Source organism: Lonchura striata, chromosome 8 (assembly GCF_050655825.1).
Source record: "Lonchura striata isolate lonStrDom1 chromosome 8, ASM5065582v1, whole genome shotgun sequence".
Classification (NCBI taxonomy): Eukaryota; Metazoa; Chordata; class Aves; order Passeriformes; family Estrildidae; genus Lonchura; species Lonchura striata.
This window is the reverse complement of record NC_140710.1, coordinates 8,776,753-8,802,343: the sequence shown is the minus strand read 5'-3', so window position 1 is coordinate 8,802,343 and position 25,591 is coordinate 8,776,753. Positions and strand designations below refer to the sequence as shown.

Here is a 25,591-nt window from a genome sequence, read left to right as displayed (position 1 = left end):
GGGAATGAATGCTTGCAGCTCCAGCAGGCTGACAAGGCTGACAAGGTGGCCCAGAGATAATCAGTGCTAAGGATGAGTTAGTGCTGGGGGTCTGATGTAGGCATGGGAAGTATTTCAGAGTGGCTCCTGGAAGCTCCTGGCTGTCCTGTGTCCCCCCGTACAGTGGTGGCAGTGCTGTAACCCCACAGGCTGCACATCACACTGCTGCAGTGTCCTTGTCCATGCATGTGCTGCTGCCTCTCCTGGGAATGAACACAAGAGAAGCTCAAAGCATCAGTCTTGGGATTCTTTTGCTTGGGGCAGGTTTAAAACCCCCAACCTGCTGCAGTCATGCTCTTACCATCACTGCTGTGTTAAAGTGGCTCTGCATTTTCATACCAAGACTTTTTTTTCACTTGACAAACAAGAAGCTGGCTAGTGAATCTCTCTGTCACTATGCCAGTCCATCTTTCCTTTATTATGGATAGTGTCTTTCCTGAAGTGGGAACAAGAGTTATTTTTTTTTCTTCAAATGCCATTTGTGAGTTGGCAGCCTGAGAAAAAATAATCCTGTAAAACAGGCAATGATTCCTCTACACTATTAAAAATATAACCATGTTCATACTGCTCAAAAACAACATTTCAAAGACAGAAACATCACAACAGGATACAATTAATAAATCAATTACGAAGCGGAAAGTTCCCAGAACAAATCTAGTGAGTGGTTTTTTAATCCTGAGAAAAGCCCAGACCACAATATATATCTGTGTAAGAAACCTCACAAAGAAACAAAGAGATGTCTGTCTTAGACCATTGCTCCTATTCTTTCTTCTTGATGGACAAGCTTGTATGAATTCCACACAGATTAAAAAGCACTGAACCATGCAATTATAATGATGGAGGGCATTTAAAATACATTTACTGAGAATAAACATTGGTTGTCATCTCTTTCCTGATGTCAGTACAGCCCGTTACATAGTCCCATTTTGTCACTTTATTTCAGATTTCCACAATCCAGCAGGCAGCAGGAAGTTACAAGACACGGAAAATGGCTCTTTCTGATGAAGTTACACTGAAGTACTGGGCTCCATTTTTTAGCAATTAGTTACTGTTGTTCAAATGGCCCAAGTCCTCATCTTGCATCAGTGCCAGACAGGCTTGACTGTCATTCTCCCAAGATGTCTGCAGACTCCTTCTGTGGTCAAACCCAAGCGGTAATACAGAAGCCACTGGACCATCCCTCCTAGGACCCCCTTCTTCTGCTGGCTCCTTTCACCACAGGCCAGGCTCTATGACTTGTCAGAAGCCTGCCCAGGTCTCGGTTCTCTTCCAAGCCCACTTTGCTCAAGCTCTGCTATAACTGACATGTATTTGAATTCACTGGATCTGTGGTTGAAGGTCTCCACTAATCCATAGATCTCGGAGCGATCTGTAGCATAGAACAGCTGCACCTGGCTGGCCAAGCACTGGGCATCGTGGACCCCCTGGGAGTGAGAACAGAGCTGTCACCATCAGGGTGGGACTGTGCCAGTGTCCCACTGCAGAAGAAATGCCACACTCCTACTCCCCACGTGGCTCAACTCTGAGTCACTCAGTTCAGCAAATCTCTTAAGAAACCACCTCCCTGGGGCTCCTGACCTACTTAAACACTTCAGCACCGTGTGTGTTTTAGCAACTCTCCTTCTGTGCATCTGCCTCAGAGGCCAAGTGTGTCTTTTGTGATCCCTGCCCACTGCAAGATGCACCAAGTCTTCATTTTTCCCTTCTTACAGCTGACCTACTTGCAAAGATTGATTGTTTGCTCTGAGATCCAACAGGGAAAAAGAAAAGCATTACCAATTACTCCACTCATTGACTTAGAAGGGGAGTCAGGAGGTCAGCCAGAGGAGGGATATTTTAATAATTCTGTTCCACCACTAGAGTGCCCAGTACCACCAGTCCAGGCACTGGTACTGTTATGCCAATAATAGTGTGTCTCTTTCCCACACAGAGGGAAAGAGTACAGTGTGCACAAACTGAACACACAACTCTGGAGTCTCCTGCTTTGACCAACAGGATTAAGCTTCAAACACTGTTTTAACTTGTTTGCAGGTAGCAACAGTTTTCCTTTAAATTTGCTTCTGTTAGTAAGAAAAACAGAAGCTTTGTTCTTTTACAACTATCAACTATAATACCCAAATAAAAAAAATAAGAATACATGAACTGAAATCACCAAAGACTGATGATTCCCTTCTGGCTTTTCCTAGCCTTAAGTACATTAGTTTAAAGTAAGACAGTGAGACTATTCTTTGGCAAAGGGTCTTTGAAAGGCTTCACTGTAATTTGATTTTAGTTCAAAACTGTAAGAGGAGTTGCAGCATAAAATGAAGGAAGCCAATGAGCAGACTTGTCTTACCAAGAACTTGGAGTCCATTTCTGCTGTCATTAGTACTATCCCTTTGTCCTTCTGCAGATCAGGATAATGGTACAAGACCAACTGGCTTGGAGCACCTTCACCTTGGGTCTGAAGGAGAGAAAGAAACCTGTCAGTATCCCTTAAAAACCTTCACCCCACTGCAGATTTGGGTGCTTGATTACAAAACTTTGAGCATTATCTGCCACAGAAGCGGTTACTTCCCAGGGCTTAAGGGCCAGTTCTAATTAGAAATTCATTATTCTTGGTATTTACAGAAAACAAGGGATTTGCAGTGTTAGGTTGTTTTTTAACATGACTAAAGACCATTCTGCATTCAAAAGAGCCCACAATTTTTTGGAAGATATTTAATCTTACAGCATCTACTGCTATTCTAAGTACCTTGCACAAACAGTTCTAAAAAGCTTGGCTCTTGCTCATGTTTTGAGTCTACTGAATTTCTACTTCATTATCCTCTACACTACAGAGACACTTAATACCCATAACTTTACTAATTTAACTGTAACTAATGTACAATTAAACCATAATTAATAACAGCTATTACCATGATAATTCTCTTCAGGTTAAGCTAGACCAGTTTAACCTGTTGGCTAAACTACTTATTAAGTACCATATATTGCAATATGCTGATACTATCTATTTCTGGATCCTAGGTCAATTTTGAACTTTTTATCTCAAACACTCACCTGAACATTTATCAGGGAAGTGAAGTGTAATTCTGTTCCAGACCACTGCCCCACAAAGAACTCATAGCCTTCTTTTCTTGGCAAAGCATACAGAAACTGCAGAGAAATTATAAAAAAACCAAATCAATTTTCTCTTACACAGAACAGAATTATGTCTGTGTCACACTGGCCTCCAGCATTAATGCTTTAGTGAGAGAACCACAACAGAATAAAGAGTTTCTTTGTCCCATCATAAGTGACAGGACAACAAAAATCAGACTTCAAAACACACAATGAAGCACAATTACCCTATCAATACTAATTCATTAGCAAATATCTTGACAAATACTTTTGTCAGTATTTCGAGACATAAAAGGGAAGGAGAGTGGAGAACATTCAGCCTCTGACCTTTTTGTTCTCACCTAGAAAACTAACAGCAGAAATGGTCAAAAATAAGGTAAGGAGCAGAGTATTTAATCCAGTCATTTTATCAGCTGCTCCAGAACAGGCAGCAAGCATGTTCTGTCTGGACATTTACAGCCTATCAATACAGCTCCACAGGCTACAGACTTGCTCGTTTTCCCACACCAAGGGAAGGACAACACGGGAACAGAAAATCTCACAGGACAGCTGACTGAATGCCAGTGCAGTGTACAGAAATGCACTTTAGGCTATAAATAACCACCCAATCTCCAAGCAGCTTAGGAAGCCAGATACATTTGATCTTGCTCTTGGCAAGTGAAGTAGGTAGGACTAATCCATCAACCCAGTAAGGTCTCCACTCCCTGGGAGATTCTGTGCTGCTGCTCTCTCAACCCTCCATCTCTTCTATCCAGATCAAACTGTTTCATACAAATTAATAGGCTCTGCTTTATCTGAGCACCAGGACAATAGTTTGAACACCTGGATTTTACCTCAGGCTGCTACAATGAATATGAACACAAGAGGGTTAAAAGTGAATGGATCAGGCTCTGAAGAGAAGTGTTACAGCTCTACAACCACTCACTGCTGTACGTACCGATGGACACTTCTGGGCTCTCTTCCACATCAAATCAAACTTGTCTGCCTTTGGGGAAGGAGAAAGAGAAGTTCAATTTTCATACCACAAACATGGATTCAGAGCTGCTCACAATCACCTCATTAACCTTTACAGGGTACAGCTTCCATCTAGAGAAGGTCCCACTGTGGGGCCAGATGGCAATGAGTGCTTGGAAAGCTGCATTTAGTTCTTATTTACCTAAAAGTCATCAGCATCCTGTTTTAACAAGGTTATCTCTAAGATGCAGCAGCAAAATCCTTGGATCCAGAGCCTCATTCCTTGGATTTGGGGGCCCCAAGCCTGAGGCTTACATCCTCTTTCAGTAATTGCTCCACTGCATAATGTAGTGTCAACAGCTGAGCGAGACAACACATCCCTGGCTCCAAATTGTGAATTTACATCATTGTCATCTGTTCTTCAATATAAAAATGCAGCCCATCTATACACTCAATCACATACTTATTGTTTAGGTTTAAATTAAAACCACAACCCTATTTCAGCCCTGATGAAGCCTGGCAATTTCATTCGTATGTTCTCTGTGTTTCCCCAGATCTTTTGCCTAATATTTTTTTTTTTGCTTCCCAGCACTGTATTAATATCTACTCTTAGGTGTTCAGGAAAGAAAACATATGCCATTCATCAAGAAGAAATTCCTTCGTGTGTACTTTTGAGCATGGGAGAATTATGCAAGGCCTTTCTTTCAGCCAACAAAAAGCTTCTGGCAAAAGACAAAGGGGTTTTTTCCCCCTCGATGACACCATGAACTGCTTCCTAATGTGCCTGGGATCTGGTTTGCATTGCAGCCTTAAAAAGCTTCCAACACTCCTCCTAGAACAGTGCACCAAAGCACAGTGCCAGCCCCACTAATGAAAGACCTACATTTTAATAGCACTCCCTGGCTTTGGCCCTCTGCTACAGTAAAAGTGCAAGTCAAACTATTTTCACAACATCCACACGCTGGGAAAACCAAAACATGCGGCTGCTTGACTTCAAATCGCACACTTCCACTTTCAGAGCGTATAGCACATCACACATCTAGAATACTGCCTCCCACTGAATTCAGCTGCAGCTCAAAGGGCCAAATACAATTACAAATCAGACCCCAGATCTAAATGAGGTTTCAAGAACTCAAGGAACACACAGTTGTGAAAAGACAGATTTAAGAGATGCAATCACAGAATGACCCTGAAGAAAAGAATAAAGAGAAATCCCCAAAGTGAAAAAAGTCTCCTTCAGCCTAATGCAAACTAAGAACAATTAACATCTGGAAAAGTTATCAGGAGTAAGAAGTATGATCTTATCTCAGGAAACACCCTGCAATCTCAAGAAAGACAGTGCTGCCAATAATTGTAAATGTATGAAAGTAAGTTCTAAGTGATTAGCCACATGCACGTTACCAGCCAAGTGCTCTTGGACTGCCACATAAACCTTGAGGCAGCTGCCTGTGCTGCAGGGAAGAGGGCAAAGAAACCAGCAACTCCGAGAAAAATAACTCTAAAAATACAAATGCTACTTAATAAACACTAGGGACTTGCAAAAAGTGCTGAATGCTTGTATTAAAGTAAGCCTGGAAATTCTAGCCAGGTGTGCAGAAAAAAGTCCTTGATTCATTGAGACTCCTCTGAGTGAGAAAAAAAGGGAAATGCATTTCTGAAAACAAGAGCCTTTGTTTGGGGCAATAAAACCACTCAGGCCAGAAAGTAAGCTTGTTCTTGAAACCTCACTTTCGTTTAATGACTGCTTTTAAAAACAGCAGAATCTCAGTTGGAAAGCAAAGCTTTGCATGCTGGCTTTTCAAGTGCAGAACTATAGAGGAAGTACTTACAGGAATAACAGCATAAACTGTGTCTTTTGCAGAAAAATACTGATTCCAAATCTGCAGAAAACAAAGATGATGAGATTCAGTTAAAGTCCAGCATTTAGCAATAATATTAAATGCTTTAAAAATCAACTAACCTTTGTAAGCACTTTGGGAAGTCATTTTTCAATCAAGCCTGACAGACTTTCCTGCTAATGCAACATACTTCTGCAAAGGTTCCAGATTTACCAAAGGCAGATTCCAGCCAGGTAACAGAAATCAGCAGTGGGCTCAGAGGTGGCTCAGTATTTATTAACCATCAGAAGTGCTTCTCACATTTTTCCCAACAGTCACACTAATGACTTTTGGTTGGCTTTTTTGGTGGTGGTGGTTTTTTAAATAAAGAACATATAAAACATTTTCAACAGAAAGCAAATCTTTGCATGATGCTCCTCTGTGTTAAGTCTTTCTTCACCACAGCAGGATGGCAATACCCAGTGTACCGTACCTCCTAGCACATCTTAGGAGGACTTACCTAGATGGAGAAAAATTTATCTTCTCCTATGGATACCCAGGTGAATATGCTTTTTGTAAATATACTTCCAGGCTGTGTTTTATTCTTCAGTCTAAGTAAAATTTCCATCCTTACACATAGATTACTATTAAGCACAGATGTGAAGCAAAGTTTATTCAATTTAAATCCATCACCTGTGTTATCTCCTCTGCTGTTTTTTCTTTCACCATCTCAACATTAAGAATTGAATCAAGTGTCTGCAAGAGAAAGCATAAAGAATCCGGCATGATGGCAATTCCCTGACCTTGTAAGAATCCAGAATGAATGGATGCAATTACAGAGAACAAAATCAACCTAGAGGAGCTTGATTCAATTTACAGTGTTACTTAATCCCTTTAATTGCCAAATAAAATCCAGCAGCAACACACTGAGAAGTGGATTCACACACCGAGGCAGAATAGATTCTTTCAGGACACAGCACATGCTTTGCTTCAGCTGTGCAGATCTCTACTGAAGCTGCAAGAGAAGCTGCAGCATTTTGCATTCAGTCATCTCAAAGATGTGCTCTTTGGCAGATTTACACTGAAGATTCACTGAAATAAAAGAATGTGAAATAGAATTCTCTTGTCCCTGGGCTGGCTGATCACTGCAAATGTATTTCCATGCTGTAAAAGGAGCTTAACCCTTTCCATTTAATGTCAGAATAGATGCCCCAACTGGAAGGCATTTCTAGGGTGTCACAGAAAAAGGACAGGGCAATAAAAAAAAAAGTGTCCAGAGTGCCAGGAGTTTTAAGGCTGAACAGGATCCCAACAGTAAACCAAGATCTTACGTGCAGCATAAGGAACACCAGATTTATGTTCTTGACTGAAACTGGCTGTGGCAATGCAAGTTAATCCACACCCTTGCCTTGCCACCATGTCCCCTCCTAGCACATGGGCTCATTTCTCTTACCTTATCCTTTGTGAATCCTCCCTTTGATGTCTTGCTGCCCAAGCGTTCTGCCTGCAAGAAAACATTCCTCTTTAGTTTTACAGCTAATGACATAACACCATGGACTTGCCTTCCCTGCCACACATAACCTGCCTGCTGACAAAAACTCGAGTGGGAGCTCAAGATTCTTGAAAATCACTGCAGTGTATTTTTAATAAAATAAGTAATTGATTAGATGAAGTAAATAAGATTAGTAAGTTAATGTGTATTATGAATTTCATGGCCACAAATGATTAGTCAAAAGGAAACTATTATGCATTTTGGATCCAATATTATTGAACAGTTTTCTTGCTTTCACTAAAAAAATGATAAATGCAGGATTCTGTCACTCCTCTGGCCAAAATAATCTGGAACTAATTAAACTTAAACTAATTAAACTTAAGCAGAGAATTCACAGTCTAAAAAATAATATAGAGGAGTACAGAAAAATGCTTTTAGCCATCACACAGTGAAATTTCAGAGCTCCTACTGATAGGGATACTTCAAGTTTGTAGCATTATGCTGATCCCATAAAAATAACATCAGAGCATCAATGTATGTGATTTACAAAGAAAATTGGCCTTGCCTTTTCCTCCATGCATCTGATAAACTCTCCTTGTTTGGAATGTCCCACGGGCTGCTTTTTCACTTCACTTCTTTTTTCCATACGGGATTCAAACACATCTGGGTTGGACCTGAATTGGAACAGGGACTGTTAACAGTACAACAGAGCAACAGAACAGCTCGAGTTGGAAGAGACCCGTAAGTGCAAGTCCAACTCCCTGCTCCTTGTCCAACTGGACATAAATTCATAGAATTAAAACATTCCAGTTTGCTTTAAATAATCTTAAGTTTTTAATTATGACAATAAACAGGAAAAATCAATGCACAGTTAAGAAACTGTGAAGGCTGCTGCACAATATCTCCTATGACCCAAGGCTTTGGATTTGTTTTTGGCACTGCATTCCAACAAGACCAGGTTGGATGGGGCTCTGAGCAACCTGTCCTAGTGGAAGTTGTCCCTGCCCATGGCAGGGGCGTTGGAAGTGGTTCATCTCTAAGGTGCTTTCCAAACCAAGCCATTCCACGGTTCTGTAAGTGAGTCTATGAAGTCTTTTGCTTCATTAATTTATATTGCTAACTAAGGTAATCCATCTTTATCAGGATAATTCAAAACCATGATTCTTCCATAGGCTGTTTTATTGTGGTCTTGCCAGAAGATGGACTTACTCCTAGAATAAGACTCAACTTCTGCCTACTCACTTTCTGTTCAAATCCTTCTTTATAATAAGATGGAAGACTGTAAGTTGGAATACTCTTTGCCTGCTCTAATGGTTTCCAAAGCTGGAGTAGTCTTGGCCTGTTCCAAAGATTTACAAAGGTGGAAAGCATTGCTGGGTGATGAACGTCACTTGGCCTTTTAAAAAGTTTACTATGATATTTATTCATGTTCTTAACTTAAAATTTTCATTTAATCTTCGCAAAACTGTCTCTCATCAATCTGACCACGTCGGGAGACGATCCTGGTGATCGACTACATGTGAATTTCATGTAGTGAATACTGATGAAATACACTGACCTGGTGTCGACTACATGTGAATTTCAAGGCAATTGGCCTAAACTAATGAAAAAGCTCAGACAGAACATCCCCTTCCAGGAGAGCGCTCCGCAGGCACGCCCGTCCGCACGCCCAGCGCGGCCCGCCCCGGCCTCCCTCAGGCGCACCTCCGCAGCTCCTGGATCTTGTGCCGGTACTTCCCGTAGAAGGGGTTCTCCTCCAGCGCCGCCTCTCCCGACCCCGCTGCCGGCCCCAGCACGCCCCGAGCCGGCGGTGCCAGCAGCCCGAGCGGCCGGAGCGCGGCGCGGCTCCGCAGGGCGGCCCCCAGGCCCCAGCCTTGGCACAGCGGGCCCGCCATGGCTCCGCTGCCCTCAGCCCGGCCCGCGCTCCGCCCCGCTCCGCCCTCAGCCCGCTCCGCCCTCAGCCCGGCCTGCCCTCCGCTCCACTCTGCGCCGCTGCCCTCAGCCCGCTCCGCGCTCCGCCTTCAGCCCGCTCCGCGCTCCGCGCTCCGTTCCCCTCAGCCCGCTCCGCGCTCCGCCCTCCGCTCGGCCCGCGCTCCGCCCTCCGCTCCCCTCAGCCCGCTCCGCGCTCCGTTCCCCTCAGCCCGGCCCGCGCTCCGCTCCCCTCATTCCCTCCGCGCTCCGCCCCGCTCCCCTCAGCCCGCCCCGCGCCCCGCTGCGTCCCCCTTGCCCTGCCAGGAACCGGCCGGAGCCGCACGCTGTTCAAGGAGCTTTTATTGCGAGCAAAGCCGCGATACATGACGGAGCGAACAAGCGCGGCGCGCACGGCCCCGCTCCCCGCGCAGGTCGGTACCCGCAGCGGGAGGGACACAGTGGCGGTCACCCAAACCCACAGGTACAGCCCGAAAGCGAACCCAGGAATCACGGCACAGCAGCAAGGCCGGGCAGGGCAGAACTCTTTTCCTGTTGCTGTTTGTTCTCACTTCATTGCTTTTGATGTCAGTCGGTTATCGCCTTTTCCTCAAGGAGTCGCTACCCAAAGCATCCTGCCGCCCCTCTGGTACCCCGCCAGCAGCTGCAGTTAGGGCAGGGAGGCGATCCGGACGAGTGTATTTATTACTGCACTCACGGCTTCTCACCTGCACTGTGAATAAACAGGAAGAGCCCTGGCCACGCCTGCCATCACGGCTTTGGGAGTGTGCGGGATGGAGAGCAGCACAAACCCCGCTGGGATGGGACCGGTGCTCCCAGCTGCAGCACAAACAGACCACTGTACTTAGGGATGCTCGGGTTTTGTCTAATTGACAGCACAAGCCCATCCTACAAGTGACCACAGCAATCAGCCATCGACTGTGCCTTCGACATGCAAGTTAAGAAGCAGCCCTGGGAAGCTGTGTCCCAGCTGAGCTCCCTGGGCACAGGCAGTGGAACGGCACATATCAGGTTTAGCTGGCATTTCCACTACTGCTACTTTCTGGAAAGCCTTCCAGAAGTAAAGCAGTCTGCAACAAAACAAAACACTGAAAGATTAACAAGGCGGTACTATAATCTTTTCAATTTTAAGGTAAAGTTAAATTTCATACAAATAAACTTCCAAAAATATTTTGCAAACTCTGGCATATGGCTATGATACAGTATGTACAAATAAAATATCAGAATGGTTACATTTTATTGCTTTTTTTCTTTATTTGGTAAAGGATTTATACAGTAATGTATAAAAAGGTATGGGAAGTGGCAAGAAGCAAGTGTTGGCTTCTTGTCCTCTCTGAAACCAAGATTGGTTGGTTTTGTTTTGTTTTTAAATACGGTGTTTTCAAATGTCACATCAAAAGCATTTTGGTACTGGGTGGTATCTGCATTACCCAAACAGGATGGAAGAGCAACAGTGAAAGAAGCCTAGGAAATGGGTAACAGGGTTCCATTTTGTACATTCCTTTGCTGATTCATTCTTCCAAAATATAATTATTGATAGATCATCCAGTCTAAAGTTATATAAAAGTCAACAATTATGAACAATTATGAACTGACTTCCTCATAAGGATGTTTCAGCGAGGTGGGCAATTTCAACTCACTAATCATGCAAAAAAACTCTTAACAAGATCAATGATATTTGTGAGCAAAATCACCCAACTTGGCCCTGATCTAGCCTGAAAGAGAGAATCCCCTCTGCAAAAGTCATTTTTCTATGTTCCAGAAGGTAATAAATACAACTCTGTGTTCAGATCCACTACTATGAACAAATCTTTTAAGTTCCTCTAGTAAGGAAACCTCACTTACAAACCACGTGTCAGTAGAGAATGATGATGCAATTGCACATGCCTACACAGCTTTTTACATCCTGCTGGCAAGGACACAAAAAATAAAGGTACCAAGAAGGGATCAGGGTCACAATAATCAGGAAAAAGCTCACAAGGGTTCTCTGGGCCTTCCCACCCACTCACACTCCTGGAGTGTAGCAGAGCACCGCTGAGATGGGAACTGCTCAGGTGCTGCTCAGCAGGCTGCACTGTAGGCTTTTACCTCTTAAGCATCTGTTAAAGCTATTAAATGTGTTCATTTAAAAAAAATAAATAGGCTCATCTCACAAAATATAATCTGAATGCAACACACCAAAGCTTAAACAACGCTGAAGTGAAAACTCAAGCACTCGGCAAGTTAATTGCTCCTGTAGGCTCGTGATATAAAAACACTTTCAACTCTTCCCTTTAAAAATACATCCTGCTATAGATGGGCATGACTGATCCCTCCTGCTTTGCTCTGAGGCCAAATTTTTTCATGGATATACTTAGCAAAAATCAGAAATTTAGGTGAATCTGTTAAACTTCCATTCCAAGCTCAGTCTCTCATTAGAAACAGCTTACTACCAACACAGTCCCTGACACAACTTGTCCTTAAATATCCATAATTTACTCTATCTCAAATATTTACAAGCAGAAGCAGCCCATCTCCACAAGACAGATTTTCCTTCTGCTCTACATAAAGTGCAGCTCTCTAATTTAAGGCAAATTTCAGTGAAATATAAAACCATAGTTTTATTTTAGTATGTACACATTTTAAATTATAAGCAATAACTTCCTTTGAAAAGGAAATAACGAGAGGAAAATGTTTCCAAGTTTGGGAATTTTCTGGATTTTAACAAAGTCCCAATATTATGTCCTACTGACATATAAATTTGTAAATTTCTTTTCAATAAATGCAGCTGAAACAAAGAGGTGGCAATGTGTACAGTAATTTAGCTCCAAAGATTAGTATAACACTGGGAAGGTGCAGCTGTAGTTTTTCATGTCCTGTAGCTTCTTTTAGCTACAGTGACATCCACCAGTATCACATTTCTAAACATGCACCCTATACACCTAATGCTAATCTCAGTTCTTTTAGTGTGTATTTCTCATCTCCATCTGTGTCAAACTCCTTAAAGCTCTGTGATTCTTGGGCTGTGGAGCCAAACAGCTTTTGAAGATCTTTGTATGAGAGTTTTCCATCAGCATCAGCAGGTGCTTTTTCAAACAGTTTCTGAAGATCTGCAAAGAGAACAAGGATTGAGAAACAGCTCCTTTAGGTACAGAGGAACATCCCATAAGCTGCTTTCCCAGTTTTACAGCACTGACTCTTAGTACCCAGTAATTACATACAGCAACACTGAGTGAGGAGTTTGCTCCTGTGTTGTCACAAGCTGCTGGTAACAGTTTAGGAGAAAAAAGCATGAACATTTCTGGATTAAATGACACTAAATCTGGACAAAGTAATCCCTATTTCTGGCTACAACTAACAGCCCATTTTACAACCACTGACTGCATACAGATGCAGCGATCCCCCACAAAAGCAAGCTCTGAATGACTGTTGCTATACCAACAGGACAGATGATATAAAGGGAAGTGTCTATTCACTTCCTGATGCAAAGAGTTGCCCTTTCAGGAGCTGAAGAGACTGAACAGCAAGATCCAGAAACCATTCATCTGACCAGGCAGTGTTCTCTCAGAAAAAACAAGGAAAATACAGAACAGAAAGAAGCCCCAGAACATACACACTCATAGCTACTTCTTTTTCCTTCAGCATCTTAATTCTGCCCTTGACTTCTCTCCCAGGCTCTGGGGCACTCAATGTAATACTTTCATACTCAAAACAATTATAATTCACTAACAATGCACACTCCTGCTTAAATATAATTTTATTTTCTTTTACATGCTCTTCTTTCAGTTTTTTTCTTAATTGCCTTTTCTTTTTTTTTTTTTAACCAATAGTTGTCAAGCTTTTAAAACTGACCTCGCACCTCCCAGAATGTTTATTCCTAAACATTTACATGAAATATTCAGAAGAAAAGGTCAGCCTAAAATGGACATACCTTCAATGCTGGAAATTCCTGGTAAGGACAGATGGCTCAGCTGCCCATTCCTCTCTGTGTTGTCACCAGCTGACCTTGAAGCCACCCTTGAAAGGTCTGTGGGCTTTGCTGTAGTACTCTGACTACTTTCAACTGTTACAAAACAATTTCTATTAGTCTTACTAATTCTACAGAACTACAGCTATCAAAACCAAACAAAAATCCAATACAACTGATTTGTTTTTCACAGTAGCTGTATGGGATAAGAATGCTGCAATATTTCAGAACGTAGCAGTGTTGTTCCTTTTTACCTTAATTGAAAGAACAGTTTTGAGACAGTCACACAGCTTTAATCTTTCATTCTACACTAGGAGGTGTGTATTTATAAACTCCCATACAAAGAATGACTTGGGAGTGTTTTCTGCTCCCCACTCTGAGGTCTAATTATCCACCTTAATTAGCAATTCTTTGAATTACACAGGGAACCTCCAAGCTTATGGATTACTGTTACAAGACATTCTTACCATTCCTTGATGCCTCATTGGGTCTGTCATTTTCTGACTTGCCTGTGAGAGCACTGATCAGCTGAAGAGTCTCTTTTAGTTTTGATACCTGAGGATCTCTAGTTGCTGCTTCCTGCATATGTACCCAAAATAAAAAAAAAAAAAAATCTTAAAATGCACCCCTTCAGCAGATGGAGAACACTAGAAAAGGTAATTACTTAAAATCTGTCAGCACTTCTGACTGACTTTGAGGTATCCAGCCTGATGAAGTTTAAAATTATAAACACAATTTAAAAACAATAAATAAATAAATAATCTATTGGAAGAGACAATAAATTCACATGGTCTACAGGAAAACAACAGAATCAGTACTTCAACCTGAAAAACAGGCAATTATTTTGCATACACTCATTTCAAAAGAATCTGATATTTACTTTCTGTATTTCCCACAGAAAAGAGCAAGACACCAGAAAGTTGTAATATAAAACAGTCAAGCATACTTGGAGTGAACACTTACACATTAACTAAACTGCTTCATTGTTCCAAAGGTTTGTCTGCAGTAGTGAATACCTTTGTGCAGGAGCCACTGCATCTCTGCTAAAGTAAAATCCCCAGATTTTTTAATCTGCAGCTCCCTTACTCTATTCATTGGTATATTCCAATGATAGGTCAAGTTCACATCAGTACAAGCCCAGAACTGACAGTGCAGCCTGTTCACCCACCCACCTTCTTTCCAGCAGATGGCAACTGAACTCAGCAGCATCCCCTCCTATCCCAGCCCACGGTCTGGCCATTCAGTTATACTCACTGCCAGCCAGTCATGGACCATTACTGAGAGGGGCTTTCAGCAAGTCCTTGACTCCACTAGTGCCTCTCTGCAGACCTTTCCTCAATTAAGGTCCATTTAAAACATCTTTAGAAAGACAATTACATGCTCTACTAATCCAGTGTAACTTGTATTTTCTTACTTTACCTTCAGTTCTTCATTTGACTGAGTTTCACTATCTAGTTGATCTTCATTTTTCACTTTTAGAGAGGTAGTTGCATTATTCCCCTAGCAAAAAGACACCACAGAGTTTATTCATGTGCTTTTCAATTTCTATAAAAGAGTTTCTTTCCTTCAAATTTGGCAGACATTAAGCAGAGATAATCCAGGGCAGATACATTATAGAATAAACATGAAGCCACAAAAATGGGTTATATAGTTTACCACAGCAATGTCAGCATGTCTCTTTGTTGTTAAACATACAGAACATGCTCTCACAGACTGACCCCAGTGTGCCAAGCAGAAAACACTGGAAGAATGTATGAACTTATTCAGGAGGCTTTTTTTATTATTGTTTTTTTTTCAGAATTTAACCACTGTTGAACAAAGGTAGAGTTCCACTTAGCCCCTCAGTGGGTCTTAAGACACCTATATCAGAGTGATTCCTAAAGCTCAGCTCAGTCTGTGAATCTTGCCTCATAAAACAATCACCCAACTCTTAAATGTCACAGTGTTTTGGACACCTTCCTGGAAAGTAATGAATACTGAGACACTCTTAATACTGGTTATCTGCTCAGGAACAAATTCCAGCCTTTTATAAATGAACTCCTAAATATCTCAAGTTTAACTCTGACATTTTGAAGTGTATCTTCCCTTACACTGCAGATACAAAGCTGTATCTGCAGGGTAAGGGAAGTGGTAGCCTGAGGAGACACCCTGAGTCATCAAACACTTACCACGATGGTGGATGAGTTCTCTCTTTTGTCTGGATTTTTCACAACCAGGGGAGAGTTTTCCAACAGCGCAACTTTCCGGCTGAGGTTGCCAATGGCTGAATCCATATTTAGAAGCTTGATGCCATTCAACTTTTGGTACACCACTACAGTATTATTTAGCTGTTCCAAAGCTGCATGCAGTGCCTGGCTTTCCTGAAATATAAACAGAGCATGTCTCAGTTTACCCAACCTCTGTAGCAACTCCTGCTATTAACAACATGACTGACCCAGTTTAACTGGGCAGACTTTGGGCTGGCTCTCCACTGACACCACTGAAAACATCCAACTGGAAGCTTCCAGAAAGCTATTCCAACTTTCTGAAAGTTTGAAACGGAGATTCTTCCCCGGGGCTAACCTTTTTGTGGCTAATATAATCACTTCAGCTGTGCAGTGAACACAGAAAGTCTATTCATCTAATTTTCCAGGTCAAGCTTTGTAAGCACAACAATGATTATTCCCAAGAAAGCATGTACTGGGCATATTTATATACAGGATTCATTTTTGAGGAAGATATTGACTGTGTTAAATGTAATCATTCTGTTCCAACCCATTCAGCTAAACACCTACACATTAACCTTTTTCTTTTTTTTTGGTTGCTGAATTATTGTTTTCCCTACCTCATTACAGTGAAGAGTGACTCAGTACATGCCACTCCCAAGTTCGTTCAGATTAGCAAGTACCTGCCATAAAATCCACTCTACTAAGAGCCTTATTTTCATTTACTTTAGCAAAGCACACCTACAATCTGTCAGATATTGGTTTCACTCTTTTTACTCCTCACTCAGTCAGAACACAAAAAAACCCCACTTTCAGACCAGGGCACCTTCCTGTTTGCACATACACAGGAACACACTAGAGCAAAATTACCTTATTATTTGCTTTAAAGCATGCTATCTACATTGTCTTGATAAAAAACATACTTTTTGCACACTACAACACTGCAAAACACACGGGTAAGTTACATATCCATGACAATTGTACCAAAATTCCTTATGCAAGGGAGAAAAATACCTTTTTGCAGTATTCTGTCTGATTTCCCTCAGTCCTTGGCACAACAGTGGAGGGAACTGAAGGCAGCTGTTTTAATTCCTTCTAAGGAAAGAAGTAGAAAATTGTGTTACAAAATCCCTGTGAATAAGTGTTTAATAACTGGCAGACTGTAGCTAAGGATGTTTTGTTACAAGTACAGTCACTCAGGTCTTAGTGTGCATGCAGTATCTTAACTAGGTTAATAGTTTTCTCTTTCAAACACATAAGGTCCAAATTTATTTTTATTAAAGCCTCCTAATTAACTCTTCCCCATTTAATGAAGTAATATGATACACATTTCACTGCTTCCATACACGCTGCCATATCTGCAATGTTTTTAGAGCACCCACTGACTCAATCAAGCTTAATTATGTGTCTAATTTAGATTTTATCTGCAAGTATTCTTGTATTGCAGTTTAGCTGAAAAACTGTAATTATCAGTTCAGTTTGTTAATCCCAAGTGAGAGGTCAGGATAAATACAGTGAGTAGTTTCTTCTGAAGACATTCAGTCATTTCATCCTTATGTAGATTCTTAATTCAACCAACAAACTGTATTGATAGTCTGACATCCCCAAACTTAAAGCATTTCTTTAACTTGCTTCATATTAAGCAGTGTTAAAGCAGTGCATTTTTCTTACCACATCATTCTGGAGAATTTCTATGGATTTCTTGTATTCCTCAATAACTGTCTGTATATTTTCAACATCATGAGCCACACTGGTAAGGGTGCTACCTATGTTGGCTACAGTCTGCAATAAAAAAGATGACAGAAAACTCAGCCTTCCCCAAACTGCACTGTCCCAAAATACCAACCAGCTAAACACAATGTTTTGTTAGTGAAAAAACAGAAGGCAGAATGCCACAAAATCAGGCACATGACTTTGAAGAATTGGGAAGTTTTTTTGCACTCAAAACTGCAAACTCCACCCAATGCAATTTGTGCCCTGGAGGACCTCAAGAACAAAAGCCACTGCCCAAGAGGAATTCCCTCAGTAATCCTTACAGGATTTTAACACCAGCAGGCATCCTTATTTCCAGGAATGGTACCTGGAAGGAAAAAGGCTCAAGAAAACCAAATCCCACATAAGAAAGGCAATCTTGTCATAGGATCACTTAGGTTGGCAAGGACCCCTAAGACTGAGTCCAGCTGTTAACTCAGCAATGCCAAGTCTACCATTAATCCACGTCACTAAGCTCTTTAAATACCTTCAGGGCAACTGCAGCAGCTCCACTGTTTGACAACACATTCAGCAAAGAAATTTTTCCTGTTATCCAATCTAAACCTCCACTGGCACAGAGGTTATTTCCTCTTGTCCTATCACTTGTCACTTGAGAGAACAGCTTGACCCCCCACCTGACTACAACCTCCTTCCAAGGAGTTGTGGAGAGTGATAAGGTCCCCCCTGAGCCTCCTTTTTTCCAGGCTAAACACCCCCCAGCTGCTCCTCCTCAGATTTGGGCTCCAGACCCTTCCCCAGCTCCACTGCCCTTCTCTGGACACTCTCCAGCCCCTCAATGTCCTTCCTGAAATGAGGGGCCCAGACCTGGGCACAGGATTTGAGGTGTGGCCTCACCAGGGCCCAGTACAGGAGGACAATCACTGCCCAGGTCCTGCTGCCACACCCCTGATAACAACACCCCTTCAGAATTGCTTCTGACCAGGACACAGTGAAAATCCAGCCTGCTTGTAGCAGCAAATAAGGAGCTTAGGAAACAGCTTTGTACTCCTCCCAGAAAAAGAAATCCTGGCAGCTCCATCAGCCAAACCACACTCATTGCTTTGCATATCAATAGCTTGTTGATTATACATTAATTTCGTAGGGATAGGAAATGAGATGTGGAAACCCATGATGCTAGAAAGACTGGACTAACATTAGCTGTTAGCCCAACATAAATGTTTATTGCTAAATAAATAGAACTGCCATGGAATAACCAGGTACATTTCAAGAAGCCAATCTTTTAACCTAAATAAACAGGACAGTTCTTTGTAAAGAATGCTCAGTAAGGCACACAGTAAGGTATTGTATTAACAGAAAGCAATACATTTCATTTTCCAATTAAAAAATCTAAACAAACCACATACTTGCATGCAGTTTTCCAAGTGTCTCACATGATATTAAGATTAGCAACTTGAAGGAAAGTAACCAGAAAGATCAGCTCCAAAGTACAAAAGACAGCAGAATACAAACAAATGCATCTCCAAAAGGGATAAATAAGCAAGGCCTTTAAATTTTTTTACCTACCACACATTATTACAGGACCATACAATTTATGAAGTCAAATTTTAAAGACAAGAAAAGCAAATACTCCTTGCAACTCCAGTAGCTCCTGCTGTCAGTGCTATCCCCAAGAGCCCAGCTGCAGCTTAACTCACAGAACACATTTAGTGATAGCCACGTTTACAGTACTTACCTTCTGAAGTTTCTCTACTGTGAGGGGAAGAGAAATCAGGTCAGCAGCAGATTTTATATTGTTTTTGAGATGATTTACTGTTGAGGTCAATACTGATATCTAAAACCAAAAAAGGAGTACTTAAAATTAGGCAGCACAAACCTGATTCTGACCTCCCCCAGTACTGACGGCTTAATGTAAAACATTAAAACATAAGGCAATACAAAATTATACATGTACACACAAAACCTACCCCTGTCTCTAGGTTAGAAATCCTGCCTAGGCTACATTAAAGATATTCTGCCTCTTGCAAAAAGCATGTTTTTTTTACTATTGTTTAAAACCAAATGAAAGCCACAGAAACCCCTCCTTTTCAGTAAGGTACCTCTGCCAGTTTTACAGTCATCCTCTTAGGGACAGGCTGTTGCCCAAGAAAGACTTAAAATTGTGCAAGAAGTCTTCATGTGGAGGAAACCATCACCCACCTCTGTATTTAGCAATGACACCTGTCTGGCAAAACCCAGCAAAGCCATGCAACCTCTCCAGCTGAGTGATGGGCAAAGTTGCACCTATCATCCAAACCCGCTGCTAGACAAGTGGAAAAGAGACTAAAACTCACTTTCTTCTGGTTAAAGAACAATGCTGTTTTGCAAGTTGAGGAAAAGATCCTAATTTTGCATTAGGTCAATGTTAACCAGCTGGCATGCAGACTCTCTAGCTCACAGCTGTGAACACTGGCTGAGATTCCTCCCAGCAGCACATCCCAGCAATTCACGGATAAAAAACAGCAAGAAAATTTTGATCCCCTGAAGATCTGACACAGATTCTAACCAGACCCTGAAGTAACCTGAGGGCCTGCAAGAACCACATGCCAGTGTCTTTAAGTCAGGTGCAGATAAGAGCATTTTAAGTCTCATGAAGAGCCTGAATAACTGTGGCTACAACAGCGAGATGCTAAAGAAAGCAAATCAAATTTTCAGATGTGCCCCAGTAAGCACTTAACCACCACATGGGACTGAAGAAAAATCAATCTAAGCAGGCACCTCAGTACTCTAACAAATTAAACCAGAGCACCTGGGTCAAGAAGAGTTCCCCACACACACCTCTTGATATGATTCACTGTGAACAGCTCTGAACTTTTACCCTCCAGGGCAGAAATTTCAGTAAAAGCCTTGCTGGATGCTTCATTTGAAGAGTGAGTTAATAGAGCAGCTGAGCAAAGAGCTCTCTGGTAAGTGGCTTAGTTCTAGCCCCATCAACAGAGCCAACATTTACATCAGCTCAGAGGCTGAGTGTGTGTGAGCAGGTTTTATATTCACAGGACACCAGGCCATAGTCTGTAGCAGTTACCTGTGTCAGGTAACTCTTTCCACACCCACAAAATGATCTCAAGAATTTGAAATGTCAAATCTCTCATCAGAAGCATCACAACTATTTGGCAGGAAAATTAAGAACTGCACAGTTCCTGGTTCTTTCAAATTCTGCCTGAACTCCCTCCACCAGTTATGCAATTTCTCTTTTTGTGATCAGTCTCCAGCCCAGCTGGATGCTCAAGATGTTTCTTGCTTGTTTATAATGAGGTTTATACTCTATTTGAACTTTAAAAATAAAAGCTACGTATTTGGCCACAGAAGTCCTTAGATAAAATTAATTTCCATTAAAAATAACTGAATGGAATATTTTATTTTTTTGAAAACCAAGGACTGATTCCCTCTCACCTGTTTATTGATCTCTGTGATATTTATCCAAATTTTACTCAGCCCCAGTTCTCCAGTCTCAATTTGTTCTAGCTGCTTTTGGTTCTGCACCAAATCTTCATTCAGTTTAGGAATTTCTTGGAATGATGTCTTTTGATTAGATTCCACTAAAAAAATGAAAAATAATTAAAGGCAAACCAAAACAAAAATCCAAGTAAACAACACTAAAAGGTGTAAAACAAATTACAAACAGCAACATCCACAACAGTGAGATAAGGCAGTAAGAGTTTCTACATACAGGTTTTATTGCCAGTCTAAATTCAGTGTTTGCTCAGAATGACAGCTCTTTTTTGTTTTAGGAGTACCAATATCTGCAGAGAGAACCCAGAGAGACTGTACTAAATTTAACGCTTTGCAAAGTCCTGTCATTCTGGCAAACCTCAGTAGGTCTTTATTTAGTGCAGTTATTTTGCATTACCTCCACAGGGGAATAGGAAACAGTAATGGGCCTGTGAATAAAAGAGTTGCCAACAGTCCCAGGGTAAAGGAGGCAGGTGAAATAAACCTCAGTGTCCTTTTCAAGCCTGCAGAGGGGCTGCTGAGGATGAAGTGAATTCCAAGGAGACTAATGTAATTAGTTGCTCTGTGTGACAGAAAGACAACTGCAAAAATAATGTGTAAGCCTAGGCACTAATACCTGTTGGTAAACAAATCAGTAAACAAGGTCCCTAGAAATTAAGTCAGTTACTACTGCAATTAATACTACAGGAAGGGGGAAACATGCAGCTCAAAGCAATTCCATTGAGCCTCAGAAATGCAGCTCTTCCAGATCTGCAGTGACTAAGCTGTTTAGCTGTGCTGTGAGACAATCCTAAACCCCTAGGACTGAGAAACAAATAAGCAAAGGTTTTGAGATGAAGATGACAAGAGTCCTCCAAAATCCATATCCACCCTGTAAGGCAGCTCTGAAGGCCCCACAACAGCCATGGTTCAGAGCAGACTGCCAAGAGCAGTGGGACCTCTGTGATGTGTAGCTGGCAGATCCCAGAACAAATTTCCAAGTGTGACCCATCCAGTCAAATAGGAGAAGCCTGTAGAGTGTGCCCAAAGACACCAAATTAGAAAGCTGTGCATATTCAGAAACCTACCTCACTTCTCTTTAAGCAAGTTCTAAAAATACCTTCCAGGTGCAAAGAAATCCACTGGATCACCCAGGTCCAAACAATGCTTCTGGGTAAGTAAGATCTTAAAAGGCGTATGTTAGCCAAAACAGACTGAGAACTAATTTGTGCATTTGATACAAGCAGCTCACACTAAATCTCATGTTTTCATAGGCCCTTGTAGCAAAATTATTTTCCATTTTGTCACTCTCACAGTGAACAGTGGCACTCCACTTGAAGTTTTTTGCAGCACTAGGAAGGTTAAATGCCACATGTTCTTAGTATCATTGCTGACAACTGAAGGGAAAACACTCATGACTTCCTCCTATTTCAAAGACACTTGATGCAAAGACGTCTTGTTTATAAAAAGCACTCATCCTACACTCACTTTGTGCAAAGAATGGCAGAACATACCAATACTGTCACAAACATCTGCTCTTATGGGGAAAAAAGTCTGGATGAAGATTCAGAGAAAGGTTCCTTTTCCAAACTTGCTGTACAACAGATGGGTCACATGCCTTTGTTTCTCTGTTCACCCACACATTTCACCAAGACAAAATGTTACGTTTGGGAACCAGGTTGTTCTTGCTGCCTGCTTTTTTTTGTTGTTGTATTTAAATGCTGTGCCTCATTATGAGGCTCCCATCCAGCTTCTAGGCATGGTATTATGATGGCAAGGAAATCTGACACGTTTATCACCAAGCAAAGTATTAAATGCACAGCTTTTCTATCAAAGCTATTAAGAGGAAAACAAGGCCATCTGTAATTGCCAAACAGGGAGAACACACTCAGGGAGAACAGCTGCTTTAACAAAGAGCTCTGTGTTGAACAGGAATGATGAAATTTAACTACACCAAAGCCAACAAACGCTGTCCTCCTGCAAAACTTTTACCACCAGCACACCCTTAAAGGGGAGCAGTCCATGAGGGGCAGCAGCTGCTGACCCAGAACACAGGAACAGCCACTGCTGGGAACTCTCCCAGCCACTGCTGGGAACTCTCCCGGCCACAAAGCAGCACCTGCAACTGAAGGTATCCTGCAGAACTGGTGGACAGCAACTGCAGCTAACTTTTAGAGTTCAGTATCACTTAACACAAAAGCACATCTATCAGCAATTCTTTCACAATCAGCCACCCTGTTCCACCTTGGCAGTCAACTCCTCACCTCACATGCCTGAACAGGAACACCTCAACACCAACACCAAGAACTTCTCCACACATTTCCTCAACGCCTCTTTTATCACGACCAAGGCAACACCTTTGCTTACCTTTTTCAATCTACACAGGATTTTAAACACTCCTAATATAAGGCACCAGAACACATCTTGTACCCAGGGGTGAGGTACAGTGAGCCAAGGGCATACCTTACATGCACATATCCCCATTTGTTATACCTCAGCCTATAGAAGTTATTACAGTGAAAATCTTGGCATGGAAATCTTGACATGGACGGACAAAACCTGAGCTTTACAAGCAAAACACTTCAAAGTATTAAACATATTAACTCTACACCACACATAACCTGATGTAAAAGCTGAACAAGAACATGTCAGTGCAAGCAAAATAAACATGCATACAGAGAGAAAATATATTACTGAAGCAACATTCCAATTGCCGTAATTCCATAGCAAGTATCAGAGGTTTTAAGAGTTAAAGACAACATAATTTTTCTTGATTTTTTTTTTTTTTTCAAAATTCCCTAGACTGCTTTGACAGGTCTGATCAGAACTTTTTAAACAGGGTCTTTCTTTGGAAGAGAGCACTTTGAAGACCAAAATCAGGAATTTTAGAAATGTTTATACAAGCAACTACAGGCCCAGCCAGTCCAGTGTCCCTGCTCCTCAAAAGATACAGAGCAGGCAAGAATATATAACATTCACCTTGGATTCCCCAAGTCTCTGTGTTCATGGCTCAGAGCACTCCTCAATTCAGATGTTGTCTACTCTATTTTCAGACTTTGAGCAGGCAAGCAACTAAAACTCTTCATACTGCCCAAATAAAATGTGAAATAGTAGTTACATTCATACTTACTAGTTCGAAACTTCTCCTTTATTGCATCCAAATCATCCTTGAGAGCCACCTGCATCCAGACCAAGCCAACACAGGCGACCACACAAGCAGCAAGAATGACGAACGCACACAGAGGGTAACAGAACCTGCAGCATCGCAGGTAATCTCCCCTGCAGAAAACAAATAACAGCTTGTGAATGTACAGCAGTGCATGGAAAAGTGTTATTTTAAATGCTGTTCCAGCAAAGTAAGGGACAGTGTTGTAACAACACACATTTTTGGCTGACAAGGGGCTAACAAAGAGCATTTTCAGGAACAAATAAAGTCAGGCCAGGGCTGTTACTCTCTACTCAGTTTATCCTCAGTAGGCACATCTAGCATATTTAAAAGCAGCTGTCAGGTTTCCTTTACTGAAATATTCTGCTCTACTGACATAAACTTATGTCAGGCACATCTGCTTGATAGCTTGAAAAACACACTTCAAGACAAGGTATTACCATAATGTTACAGGCAAGTACTTCTAGAGCATTCTAAATTGTGAAAGCTCAGATTTCCCCGAGACATGCCTACTTTAAGGTATGCACAGATGCCCATTATTAATGCTGTTACTTAACAGAAAAGCTTATTTATTGGCACGTTCCCGAGAAAACCAGCTCGCAGGACAGTGCCACGATACGCACGCACACAGGGATAACTGCACCCAGCATCTCCAGGAGCTGTCCCCAAATTTAGTCCACAGGGACTTGTGCTGCGGCGAGCACAAAACAGAAAAAAACAAAATAATAAAAAGCCAGAGGATGGTCCAGCGGGAGCTGCCCCTGGGGGTGGCTGGGGGGGGTGGAACTAGGTGATCTTTAAGGAAGGGATCTTTCAAGGTCCCTTCCAAGCCAAGCCGTTCTGCGACTCGATGATGCTTCAATCCCCTGACAGGCGAGCTGCGGGGTCGGACGCGCTCAGCGCGGCTCCGGGTGTGCCCGGGCCGTCCCCGGGCTCGCACAGCCCCTTCCAGCCCCGCTGCGCACCCGGGCCCTCCGCCCGGCACTCACTTCCCGCAGCGGCCCCGCGCCCCTGCGAACTCCTCCTCCTCCTCGGAGCTGGACTCGGAGTCGGAGGCGGGCGGCTCGGTGCGCAGCAGCCGGTGCCCCGAGCCCTTCTTGGCGGGTTTCTTCCTGCGGCCGTCGGCGGCCAGGCCGATCAGGGCGTTCAGCTCCTTCCGCTTCTTCATCCTCTTGTGGGGCGGCGGCGCGGCCGGCGGCTGGCTCCCGCCTGCCTCCTCCTCCTCCTTCTCCTTCTCCTCGGCCGCCGCCAGCGCGCCCCGGCTGGCCAGCCTGCGGCCCGGCGGCGGCTACAGGCGCTCCGCGGGGCCGCGGCTGTTGCTCCCCCGCCGGCCCCGCGGCGGCTCGCCCGGCCCCGCGGCCGCCGCCCGCCCCGCCCGCGCCATGGCCGCTCGGGCCGCGCCGCGCCCGCCTGCCAGCAAGCCGCGCTCCCACTGGCCGCCGCGGGACCGCCCCGCGCGGGCCGCCGGGCGCGGGCAGCGCCGCGGGTTCGAGCCCCGCCGCCGGCGGGCGGGACCGGCGGGGAAGGGGCGGTGAGGCGCGGCGGCGCACGGCCCGGTTCGGCTGCTGCCGTCTGCCGCGGCTCCCCTCCGACCCCTCGCCCGCCCGGCTCGGCGATAGCGGTGGCAGGGTGTTGCCCGGCAGCTGCCTGCTCTCTACCTGCCGCGGTGGCCGGCCCTCGGCTGACGCCCGGCATCGCCGGCCCGGCGCGGTGCGGCATTCCCCGCGCTCGCTGCCGGGAGATGCTGTCCCGGCCGGCGCTGGG

At 43.2% G+C, this 25,591-nt stretch overlaps 2 protein-coding genes across 2 annotated transcripts; both read right to left on the bottom strand.

The window, feature by feature from the left end:
• Positions 1-679: 679 nt before the first annotated feature.
• Positions 680-9,316, bottom strand: ATPAF1 (ATP synthase mitochondrial F1 complex assembly factor 1). Its single transcript, XM_021528932.4, has 9 exons — positions 9,106-9,316; positions 7,967-8,075; positions 7,363-7,413; positions 6,603-6,665; positions 5,922-5,972; positions 4,076-4,123; positions 3,079-3,174; positions 2,375-2,482; positions 680-1,463 (listed from the first exon to the last, which is right to left on the bottom strand). Exons 1-9 carry the CDS (start codon positions 9,294-9,296, stop codon positions 1,269-1,271), a joined length of 912 nt encoding a protein of 303 aa, XP_021384607.3. The 5' UTR covers positions 9,297-9,316; the 3' UTR covers positions 680-1,268.
• Positions 9,317-10,559: 1,243 nt separating this feature from the next.
• Positions 10,560-25,118, bottom strand: EFCAB14 (EF-hand calcium binding domain 14). The gene is made up of 11 exons (XM_021528981.3): positions 24,817-25,118; positions 23,792-23,940; positions 20,623-20,768; positions 18,926-19,024; positions 17,152-17,262; positions 16,495-16,575; positions 15,445-15,636; positions 14,696-14,776; positions 13,744-13,855; positions 13,241-13,372; positions 10,560-12,419 (listed from the first exon to the last, which is right to left on the bottom strand). Exons 1-11 carry the CDS (start codon positions 24,993-24,995, stop codon positions 12,244-12,246), a joined length of 1,458 nt encoding a protein of 485 aa, XP_021384656.1. The 5' UTR covers positions 24,996-25,118; the 3' UTR covers positions 10,560-12,243.
• Between the last annotated feature and the right edge of the window lie 473 nt (positions 25,119-25,591).